The 13,060-nt window shown below is 33.7% G+C and overlaps 1 protein-coding gene across 3 annotated transcripts in view; it reads right to left on the bottom strand.

Annotated features, from left to right (window-relative positions):
- The window catches only part of LOC106135418 (lachesin), a 65,052-nt gene that overhangs the window by 10,543 nt on the left and 41,449 nt on the right, over positions 1 to 13,060 (bottom strand). For all 3 annotated transcript variants that reach the window (XM_060951120.1, XM_013335707.2, XM_060951126.1), the window contains exon 6: positions 5,854 to 5,982. In XM_060951120.1, coding sequence (XP_060807103.1) covers positions 5,854 to 5,982 — 129 coding nt within the window. The remainder of the gene's footprint in view (positions 1 to 5,853; positions 5,983 to 13,060) is intronic.

Raw genomic sequence — 13,060 nt, 5'->3', positions numbered from 1 at the left:
TATTGTTAAGTACTTAACTTTGATATGATGCGTTACGTTACGATAGCTTTTGGTCGAAGATTTTTTCTAGTGGTAATAGTAAAGACAAAATATATAATTTTTCATGTAGACACATTTGTACTTACCTATTTAGAAAAAGCTTGACATTAGGTTTTTGACAAAGCGAGTTGGAAAAAGGAAAATATAAAAGCGGAAACTCACTGACATATTAACGCCGGTACAGTTCAAACTGCTGAGTCTAGAGTAAAAAATTTGACACGATGGTTTCTAATGTGGTTTTTATGTTATTTATGGAATAAATTATCTTTCTTAAATGCCTGTGATTGAATCAGTATCGAATCAGGTGCCGGTTAAAATGCGTGATGAGTATAAAAGGCATCAAATCCCATCTCGGCCATGTATGTCGGCGAAGTTATGTACATGAGTCTGAATACTATCCAATGCTCTTACGGTGTGGGAAAATGTTTGAAAGAAACCAGCACATTCAGGCAACTGGATAAGTAACCATGATCGATCCTATACGGGTTAGGTTCCCCTGCAAAGGTTGCGGAGGCCAGATGGGGGTCGTTTCGTGTAAAAGCCTGACTTACCCAATCCCAGATCCATCATCAATGGCATACCACGGGCTCCTCCTCCACTCCAGAATGATTCTCCTTTCCATAGTGGTGAAGATGCAACTGGGATTAAAGCCAGGAGGAAAAAGACTTATAGACAATACGCGTCTGTCAATAAACGAATGCTGTTTATTTATATATTTTATAATTGTAAGATATACGTAAACAACAAGGATAATTTGTGTCTATTATAACTTGGAAAATTTTGCATACACAAATTTACCCGACGAGTGCTATCGTATGTCTGTTTGTTCACCGCACTCCACCACTTCGGGTGTGGAGCTGCGACTGTCAGGTGTTTACTCAGAATATTATCCGAGAGTTGCATACTTGTGTTTGTACCACTGTGTACCGGACTCTGTGTTTGTCCGCAATTAAAGTCGAGTTACGACTTAAACCAAATGAAGATAGGATAACTTCCAGTTTCGTCCAAGATTGTTAGGATGAAGATTACACTTATAAACCCACAATCAGATACGAAGGGGCTGAATAATGCAGTAAAATTGTCTGGTGTTAATTAATACTAATAATACATTTATAGAGTACTTCGTTTGGCGCATTCCTTCATTCGAAGATTAAATATTATCATAAATACTACTATAAATACTAATACTATAACAGGTATTTATAATTTGCTTTTGTTGTGTCAAGAAAATTCTGTTTTTGTCAGATCTATCAAATCATTTTATCCAAAACTAAATACAAAGGCGATCAAAGTCAGATTTTTAGAAAATTGTTCTGTTCTTGTATTATCTTAAAGAAACAAGGTTTGGTATAACACAAAAGACTACGAAGAGCAAACATCAAAGCGTTAAACCGTCGCCTTTAAAGAAACAAAAGCGTCAAATTGTTTCAAAAAAGAACGGATTATTTCAGAAAATGTAAACAATCGCACCAGCTCGAGTCTGTTTAGGGTGAATTAAGGAAAACGGAATTTTCTTACTCGACCTTAGATCGCAGCTTATTTGCGGTTATTCTCTTTGACCGTCGTTAAGTTCCTTTGAATGGCTTTTACGAGTTCGAGTGGCCAATTTAGCGAACAAAATCTGAACGATCAGAATTTTTGTTCTAATTAATAACTCGGTCAGCGACGAGAAAAGGCTTTTGCTTATTCAATAGCCGGAATAATGAGCCGCCGGAATGTTAATCTAATCGGAAATAGGGAAAGCAATAAGTGACATTTTGCATGTACTTGGCGCAAAGATTACGCGAAGTTCAAAGACGATTTAAGGAACGTGATTAAGCAATCTGTAAATATATAAGTAGGTAGGTATTCTCCACAGCAATCAAAAGTTACGGGGAGTTTTCTCGGGAAGGATTCCGCGCGGAATTCTTGAAGTGACAGTTTGATTAACCGAACGGCGCACACGCCTCGCCCGTTTTCGGATTTCTTCGCGTTTTATATCTACTTGGCTTCTGCTTTAGTTATTTTAGTACTCGCGAGTGAAGAATTTAACACACAAAATACCATCGTATCTTGTATTTGGTTTTTAAATCTTGTTTGCCTTTAAGAGTGATCGAGACGCGATCTAAAATAATTACAGCAGTACGATTACTAGCAAATTGATTGAAATTTGTTAACTTTGTTAGTTATACTCTTTTTGTCTAAATTCAATTAACCTTCTCTCAACTAAAAGAAACTCATCGCATTACGAAGCATTTACTGTTACAAATGAATTGCCACACTTTTAATTCTTTTTACTGCTGCCACCGCGGTCACAAGTCTCCGCCAGGCGCTGTTATCATTCGTTTTCGGGGTGGAAATTTAAATTAAATATTTGAGAGCGTTAATTTTGTCTCCTCATCGAGCGAACGCGACGCATTCTTTGTGAAGTAATTAAACTGAGTGGAAGGGTTTCAGACGGCAGTAGTTTGTTTGTTCGCTTCAAATTGCGTTTCCTATGAAGTGAATTTCTCTCGGTTGTCGTCAAGTCTTCAAGCCATTGTGTCTATAAGTAGTATCTGCTTAATGGATACTTAAGTTATGAACTTATGCATAACTTATCGAACATTAAATTAATTTATGATGGCTCCAACTTTGTTATCAATTTGACAGGTTTCCCTTTTATGGAAATGTCTAAATTTAGATTGACATTTACAGAGCATTTTTGCTGCTGCAATTTTAGTTATCACATGATAAAATTAAATCAAACTATAACTCTAAAAGTAGGTACTTTGGTTTGATTTTCACCGCGTAAAATATACTTATTTATAATATGGATTTTAGTACAAAATGTATTATTTTAATTAGTTTACTAAATTGTGCATTGGCTTTACAACTTTAGGCACATATTTGGCCACATCTTTATTTACTTTGATCTACTTTGAAATGTTTAAAGCAAATATATTTATCCAATCAGTCGAGTGTTTACATCGGAAACTGCCAATAACAGAATGCAAATACAAGCCGGACAACATGCGCACGGCGAGCGCCGAAAAACTTTAATATCGAACCCGGCAGCCACCGATGGAATGAATTTAGAACTGTTTACTAAACGCATACATAGAATCGTCTTAATCCTTTACACGGTAAATAGAAAAACAGTCTCGAAATTACTGGACACGTTCAGCTGTATGGCTTAATTATGTAATTGAGTTTCAAATAGTGACAGATTGCTAGCACATCGCCTGATAGACGAATCCCAAGTTTAGTTTTTAAACGTGCGTCTATTCCCTTAGTCGACTTTTATAATACACATGAGAAAGAGATGCAGTGTTCCTATACTAAAGTGCCGGTAACCTACATAAAATTACGTTTCTTCCTCGAAGGGGTAGGCAGCGAAATATTTTACTTGCCACTTGGACTGCATTCTTTATTCGTAACTGCCTTCATCCACATTCATTACTTTCTTAATGCAAGCTCAGCGGTTTAGGGTTGCTTTTAATTAATTTATAAAAATAACAGAACATCCATCAAGAAGTGTCATATACTGTGATTGAATGTTTTACATGTTTTTGATATGTTTTTAAACTCATGATTGATCATGGTGCCACATTCTAATATTTTTACAGCTCTTTTTATGAATTTGTACTATGATATACTGTTTCATTTTCGATTTTTAAATTAAATACCTACATACAATATCAAGAAAAATAAATCCAAAAATACACTTAATAAGTTTTCAAAAGTACATTAAACCATGTGTGGTGAATATGTAGATAGCCTAAGTAAAATTATTTGTATGTATAATTTTAACTGAAAATTGAAAAAAAGAAACGTATGCCTATTAAACATACCTTCTCGTATGTGTAGAGAGCTTGTGAAGTGTTTTATAAGTATGATTAATAAAGCCAGAGATAATTAAATAAAAAAGGTTGAATTGCAAACATACCTACTGAAAATAAAGTATGTTTCCGTACATTTTTCCCTATGGAAATGATATCAAATATGCACACAGAATCAAAGAGAATATTAAAATAAGTACGTGTATTAGATCGTGAAAGAGTAATCAAATTCTGAAATTAGACTTTTCAGATTCATGAAATGTTGCAACGACAATCCCCAGCGGTGCAACACAATGCATGCAGATGGAAATGAGTACGGCATAACGAACATACATGTGCAAATAGATTTTATGGGATTATTCTGATATTAATTTCGAGTAAATTTTGTACATATAGCCGAACGTGGCCTTATATACTTATTTCAAGACGGTTGGGATTATCATATACGTAAGTATTTTTAATTTTATAATAACGTTCATGATATTTGGATGCATTTTTATTCATTATTGGACCAGTATTATAGTGCTTTGAACTCTCAGTGAATCGGTGAGTATATATATAAACTGAACATAAATATCTACCTATTTGTTTTTTCATTCATGAAATTAATCTCATCACTGCTATATAAAATATTTTTTCTCGCATATAAGTAAATCATTGGTAGAATAAAACATTTTTTTTTCAGAAATTTATTGACAACAGATTTTACTTAATTTGACAGATATCTATATAGGGTAAACAGTCATAAATAATAAATAAATAGAAATAAGCAGGGAAATTATGTCAGCTACCCGATTCTGCATTTGCGCCCGAATTGTGGTTGATTGTGGCAAACACGAAACTAATTTGTGAGAGTACCTAGTTATCAAAGAATCTATGTATGTGGAAGCTAAGCTATCATTTTGCTGATGAATTGCATCAGATTAACATACTTTAAACACTGTAGATAAAATAGTGGTAAATAAACTGCAAAGACGTCAACTGTAAAAAGACCTTGACTAAGCATTTAAAAAAATGTTTACCCACATAACATACACTTACAAGTAAGGCAAGTAAGAGTAGTCACACTCGAGATATAAACAAAATAGTTTATGTTGTCCAAAAATACATATACAGAATATAGGTTTATATTTAGCAGACTTTAAAAAAAATTTGAATTGCTTGAATACCATTTCAAATAACCATTTCAAAATTAATACATAATGTCATGTTACTCCATTTTGGCTGCGGTGACATGTTAAACATCGTTTATGAATTCACGGCGCGCCTCAATCCAGCCGATAAAGCGCTCACCTGGCAGCGCAAAAAGCGGCATAACGCTCACTTATCTCCCGATCTTGAGACTAATTTATAAGCGAGTTATTCAATGCTTGGTTACTGAGGAACTCCCGCTGAAACCCGGCCCGAACACGTAAGCAATTGGGAGATTTTCGTGTTATCACGTATCATTTTTGGCGCGTGTCCTGCATCTGAATTTCGACGCCGCCTGTACTCGACAAATGTTTAGTGAAAGTTAGTGACTTGTTGACTACCCGGGGGTTTCTACCGTTTATTTATAAGTTAGTCCTCATGCATTAATTTTATTCTCAACGGGTAACCTATGTCTAGATTTATATAGGTTCCTAGGTGTTGAAAGGCTAGTAGTCGGTAATATCACAAATAGAAAAGACTAAATGGTAGACTATCTATTATTATTTCGTAGTCATCCTGCCAAAAATTCTTTTTCACCATTCGCTTCTTTCTGGGGTCAATCTATTTATTCTTTCTTCAGTTAATGAGGGACTGACAGACAACGCAAAGCACAAATCGCCAGGTATGGAAATTTGAAATTTTGCAATAAGAGAGGATTCCTCAAAATTTCCGCGGTTACTGAAATTACCACGATTTTTACGCGGGCGGAGCCGCATGCGAACGCTAGTGGAGTATAGATCTTGATGCATGTTGTCAGAACCGCTTAAAGTCATTTAAAGTAATAATATAACAAAAGGAGTTAAGGCAATATTAATGTACTTACAATGCACGTGCAGCATTATCCTCTTGCTGACGGAAGGGGGCACTCCGTTCGCGGCGATACACAGGTACGCGCCCATTTCCGAACGCGTCACCTTCGACAGGTTCACTATGTCACCTTCTAGTGACGTCACTGCAACAATAAGTAAATATAAACGGGACCATTACATAGTTTGTGTTGGACTTTTAGTAAGTTCGAGACGTATGTATGTCTTTATTTTATAAATATAGCTACTAATATAGATAATTATTCAAAACCTTATGATTTTACAGAAAGCACATTAATAGGGAGACTAAATTAGTCCATGTCTAAAAATTATTTGAAATTTCTGCAAATATTAAATTTATCATGTATACGATATAAGATTTCAAGAATTTCAAGAACGTTCTTCAGAATCCAGATTTTCTCAGAAATCATATTTGAAATTTGTTCTCAAATCTAATCTCAAAATTAGTTATTAAATCTGTAAAGTAGCATGATAACTTTGTTTTCCAAAGTCTTCAACACATTTCGGTAAAGTATCTTTTATGTAGTTAATGCAAAAGGTTTCAGAGAAGAACTTATAAAGTAGGCGCACTATGTAAAAGATGTCCAAACTTATTTTAAGTCGTAAACCATCTTTTGGGACGCCAGTCAAACTGTATAAGCATTTTATATTTTGCCAGCAAACTTCTTTGCAAAGTCAACTTGGAGTCGTTTGCGCACTACAACCCGCTCTAGTGCTTACTTTACATTTCGCCAGAACTGTTGGAAAACACTTTCAACCAAAAGTTGACTGGTTCTATAAACAAGTACCGTTAGTGGTTTGAACTCGAGTTGTTTTCCTGACACCTTGCTCAAATGGCACCCAGTACGTTTACAGCCATTATTCAAACAAGAGGATAAAAAGCTGGGGCAATATTTTCCGAAGGAGCTGAAGGTTGATGGTTTAAAGTGTAGAGCTCTCCGGCCGTCGGTTCGTTAGCAAACAATGCCGGAACATGAACTATGGAGTAGTGTTACAGCTAAATTGATTGGTAATATCTTAAGTAATATGTGAAGCATTTTCAAGTAATTAATGGTTTTGGGCAATTTAAATAGTTTGAGAACAATTTGCTATGTTTCTCATAAGCTCTGGCTCGTCTTGCATCTATAGTATTTCTTGGAGAATATCCATGAACAGAGTTATATCAGAATTCATATATTTTAAATATGATTTATTTTCTGCCCTCATACTGTAACGTTTTTAATCGATTTTTGAGTTTTTTTTGGCAGATTAATCTTCGAACTGATTGATCGACTTAAAGTCTAATGCAATATAATTATGTTAATTATTAAAGAAAACATTCATTATTTATTTTTATGTAAATGATTATGTTCACGGTTTGTCTATGGTAAACTAAATATAACGAAGTTCAGGAATCTTAATTATTCTGATAATATTTTTATAGTAATAATAAACTCCTTTCTAATACATAATACATATAATTATGTGATTATAAACCTAGAATTTAAGGTAAACATACAGATTCTAAAAGAAAATATTAGCAGTAAACTTTAATAACAAAATCAACATATTTTTAAAAGAAAATAAAGAAGTGCGACTCCACATTTTTCTGCGCTGTCTTCAGACCGGCCCGTTAAATAAACTTGGGCTGTCGATGTGTCATAAGTCAAGTGACGCTCAACCCCGGACTCTAGTGGTTTTTTCCATAGACACAAGAAATAGCAGAGGTCGTTTTGATTATATTTGTAAGACAGGATTGTCTGTCTTCTTTCAACCAAAAACGAGCAGGTTCTAATATTATATATATTCATGCATAATATTTATTTATTTATAAGACTACATTACAGGAAAAAAGGTATGGAGATACTTATTAATAACACAGGCGAGAGTTTGAGAGCCTGTGTAAAGTATATGATTTTTTTTTCAGTTTTTTATTTGTTGTAAATTATTATAGTTTTAAAATAATACATTCACACCATATTTTTATGGGTACATTTTTTATCAGTTATTTATCTTAAGATTCAAAACAAACGAAATTAAGTGCTTCAATTCACATTTTGTGACGTTAGATTTTTTTAAGGTCTGTGGAAAGTCAAACAAATGGTCCGCCCTCGAGTGCCCTTAACTAAATTGAATGACAACACTCCCATCACTCTTTGTTTCAAAGTTAAAATTTTAATTAAGAACTTGAAAAGTGTTGTACTGAATAGGTAATTATTGTATTCTATTAACGCGGGCGTGCGACCTAAAGAAAAGTGAATTTAATAAGGCATGGAAATAGATAAGTCTTAATGGATTTCGTTGTAATTGGGCCGGTCATGAAAACCTTTTATCTGATTTATGCAAACATTTTCGTTCAAAGTCAAAAATGGTTGTGGAATATTAAAGTTATTTCATAATGGGGATTAACCCGTGACGCGTCCGCATTTCCTAAAGTCTACACTCCGGTAACGTCCCGTACAATGAAAATTTTGCCGACTTTCCGCAGAAAAGTTAACTTTGTGCTTCAACCGTATAATTATATTCAATGAACTGTATACCTAAAAAAAGATAACGAAACGAGCATCAAGTTAAAAGTAAAATTATATACTAATAAATACCTCAAGTATCATCTGTAGCCCCGAACATTTTAAAGATGACATTTTTTTGGCCGCCATTTACACTTTACACGTTAATTGCACGAAATTCATTCCCATTTCATTAAAATATTTTCCAATAACACAAAGCTAAGTAAATTCCGCTACGAATGAGTATAATCACAACACTTGAACGCAGACAATCACTCTTCAATTGTTTATTAATTATATACTATGCAAATGACACACGATAAACAATTGCCGTCGGACACTGTCAATTTCGACCGTTGGCGAAGAAGGGGTGCGGGCGGGGTGCGTAGCCACGAATCGAGCAACATACCGTTAGCAACAAAAATGTAATTCAATCGTAATGTGTCATTTTTACGCAAGTTTTTTGTGTGTATTTTTTTTAATAAAATCCATAACGTGTTTTAGTGAATGAATCGACCATATTTCTTGCTAAGTATCGAATAATTTATGTGGGTCCATTCAGTATAAATGTTGTAATACACCAGAATTCGGGTGTCGTATTTTAACTCCTAAATCTAATTAAAATACCACACAATAAATAACGAATAAATAATATATATTTTTTACACTAGTATTCATAAAAAATTAAGGTCTCCTTGTTTTCCGCCTAGCCGAATAACGCTTCTCCGCGATAGATTTGTTTTATTTTTTGTTTGTAATGAATAAACCCAGAAACTACTGCACAGATTTTGATGAAATTGTCACAGAGACAAATTAAACCTTCAGGAGCTCCTTTTTTACCACGGGCGGAGCCGTGGGCTATAATAAAAAAAGAACAAATCACATAGATCGAACGTGAGTTTGAGATTTGTGTAGCGATAGGTAGGTACTACTTACATTTATATAACAACATCCTCTTGGATATTCTTATATTCCAGATCCATCCTACTAATATTATATTATAAATGCAACTTTGTAAGGATGGATGTTCGTTACTCTTTTACGTAAAATATACTGGATGGATTTTGATGAAATTTAATATATAGGTAGAATATTACCTGGAAATATAGGTTAATTTTTATCGCGAAATTCTCACGACCACGGACCAAAGCCCAGGAGCGCAGCTAGTAATAGATAATTTGTACTTTATCGCACCATTTTGCTATCACAGTTTGGTCTGATGGTAAGTCAGTCATCTGACTAGTCAGTAGAGAATGCCATATGGCATGAAGTCCACCTTTGTACATATTTTTTGTTAATTTGTGCAATAAAGTTTTAAATAAATAAATAAATCTGGGAGTAATGATAATTTCAATCATTTAATAATACACATTATAGCCATTCCACATTTTTTTTATGAAAAATACAGATCACTTGAGAACCCTGGTCAATGTCTAAGTGCAGAACCCTAAATTAAAATTTACAACTTCCGCCACATAAACGTAAGCCTACCACTAAACACACACTCGATAAAATAATAAGACCTATTTTTAAAGTGGTTTAAATTTTATTTTAAGAAACATTTTGACTATAAACAAAGTGAAAATAATATTTAAAAGAAAAAATAATTAAACAAATTTGCAAAACTTTTTGCGAACGGTACTTTCTAACCGACTTCAATCGCCATCGCAATATTACAAGGTCAATGCCATGCAATGAACAATATGGACGATCGAAATCACATAATTACGAATTATTGTTTATATTATAACTAGTTCAACAGAATTAATTAAAAACCCAGAGAGCTGAGTAAATTTACGTTAAACTTTATATAGTTTATATGGTACTTAGTTTGATAGAATAAATATGAAAACGAATGAAAACATTGTCGATCGTAGTTCGATTTCGGTTCGTAAAAGTAATGTCGATTTCTCGACATTAAATCATAAATTTAGGCCAGAACAAATATTGTTAATAAATAGGTTATTTAATAAGCTGTAATTTGATATGTAATACATTAAACAAACACTTTCCTTCTAAAAGATTTTGACATAATTCCGTTAATAAATTTTACACACCGCTCAATGAAAATAATAATGGCGGAAGGCACTTGTCTTGTCGCGTACTTCACTCACGAATATGTTCTTATTTACAAAATTTTTGTTGATTGTCATTGGTTTAAAAAATAAAAAACGAAGGACAAAGACTTTCTGTTGGTTGTTACACAAGTTTTGGGCGGACCAATGATATTTAAATGATTGAAAAAAAATACCAAAGACAACAGACTGCGTTATTGCCTCGGTTAGGAACTAGGACGCTTCGTGCCGTTTTACGTTAGTGCCTCGGTTAGGAACTAGGACGCGTTATGGGTTAACAAGTTCGGAAAACGTTGAAGTGACTTAGTATCTGTTTCGAAGTTTGTAGATGAAAAGCGTGGAATAGAAGGATGGCGAAGTTAATTTGCATCAGTCCACGACTAAGTTTCCGCCGTTCAGCTGCTTATCTGCATAATTTGGTGTAGAACATGAAATAAATAGGCACGCGACAAGCTGTTGTCAACAGAATATGTTTTATGGGAAACAATAAACGCGAATTTTGAATTATACCCTTTGTTGTACTGTACGTACTGTTTGCCGTCGTCGGTATTATTATATTATTTCATTGCTGTTTGGACTGTCATATAAATAACTCGTGTATGGTGAAACATGTTAGCAGTTATCTCTGGTAATATTTTGCCTAAAGTGCTAACCTTATACGTAATTTGTAAATTCAAGTAACATCCATCAATTTGTAGAGCTCTTAAAGGTTCTACGACTCCATCGTAGCAGTGCTACGAGTTGATCGTAGAGGTGCTACGAGAACGACTGATACGAATCCTATACGTCATGTGCGTAGCGGTTTTACAGTAATTTATTTTAGATAAAATATTTATAAAGAAAATTTGCGTTATAAAGTTTTATTGAATGACTAAATTATAGGTATTTTTCTGACGATTGATCAAATAAAAATGATAATTTTGTCACAATTTTGTTTGACTGGAGGATAGTGAAATTTTTTGATGTAAGCGTTGAAAAAAAAATCACATTTATTAAAATGATACATTAATTTTTCTGTTTCACCTAACTGCCATATCCATTTGTAACTTGAGATCTAGAGATAAATTGAGATGAATTATTACAGCAACTGAGACTTTAACGTTATAACATAGTCATGAGGTCTACGATATATTAATTAAGATTAAACACATATAACGTCTTTATCCCTAACGGAGAAAACAGATCACTAGCTACAAAACTTGAAGACTACATTTAGCTGAATGACTTAATAGAAAGAATAAAATTTTCCAGTAGAAATTTACATAAAACGATGCAATTCGAAACCAGTAAGAAATACTATTAAGAATATTAAAAAAAAAAATTGTTGATTAGGAAAGTTTATAAATTTCTACTATGTATTAAGATTAAATACAAAATTGTCTTTATCTCTTACAGGTTAGACAAGATCCACAAGACTTGGTGATGTCATGTTTGATGGCTTTTTAATACAAAACATTTCCAGTAGACATTGTTATAAGAAACGAAGCGACTCAAAACCAGTTAGAAAGAGCCCTGTTCATTAAAAAACTATGTTTGTCGACTCGGAAGGCTTCCAACTTTCCTCATTGGAATATTAAGCGAAGAAACATTGGCCTACGTAATGGATAGCCTGTATTGTTTCCCACTCAGATTTATGGAGGTAACTTGTAACGGCTTCTTTAATTAGACTTCTTCACTCAAATTGATGATTGTTATTGATGTTAGTTAATTTAAAATTGGTGGAAGCAAGGTTTCGGGTAAACAATTATTAGTAAGGGTGTGGATGAACACCGCTGGATAAGTTTTGCTTATCATATTTTTCTCTGAATGTAGAACTGTTTTTCAATAGGTACAAACACATTTATTTTAATTCAATATCGGATTAATATGAAACTTAAAATGTTTCATTAATCATTGGTTTCTTTATATAATAGTGGCGACTTAAAAATTACGGCCGCTTTATCTAATAATATCGTTACATAATTCGAGCTTTAAATTTTCGAAGAAATTTTAAATTTTCAAAGTTCCACTCGTAATATGTTACGACATATTACGAGATGATGTACGCATCAGTCACCCAGGAAGGCATGAGTTTATATTGATTTCGATTTGAGAAACCGAATTTAAATGGAACATGCCAAAGGTAGGCTTACACTACTGATCTTGCTTTCAATGTGCAAGACTGTGAAAGTCATTACTCGTAGTACTTTGTTAGTGTAATGAATTGACTGATGGTTCGAGAAGGTTCCAACAGTGGTGGGGTTAAGTGGGGGTTGCTGATTGATCGTTCTGTCACTTACGCTGCCAATTGCCACTCGTCACGAAACTATCACTTTTCTAGTCACTTTTCGTAGTTTTATAGGCAAAATTTACAATCTGATTTAAGTTCTGTTGGAATATTTTATATTATTGATTTTGAAAAGTGTCTTGAAGTTATAAAAATGATTTCTTGTATAATATGTTGTTTCATCCCACCAAGATTAAATTAATTTGAATGAAAATACGTAAAATGAAAATTTAGACGATAGGCGAGCAACCTGTCACGTCCATCATTGAGCCATGCAGCTGATCGTAGTTAGATAGACTCTTAATTGCACCATAAGAGTTCATACATACATACCATCACGCCTGTTTCCCATTGGGGTAGACATACCAAACAGCAC

This window comes from Amyelois transitella, chromosome 3 (genome assembly GCF_032362555.1).
Source record: "Amyelois transitella isolate CPQ chromosome 3, ilAmyTran1.1, whole genome shotgun sequence".
Lineage (NCBI taxonomy): Eukaryota > Metazoa > Arthropoda > Insecta > Lepidoptera > Pyralidae > Amyelois > Amyelois transitella.
Note: the sequence above shows the minus strand (reverse complement) of the source record. Positions and strands in the feature narration are given on the sequence as shown.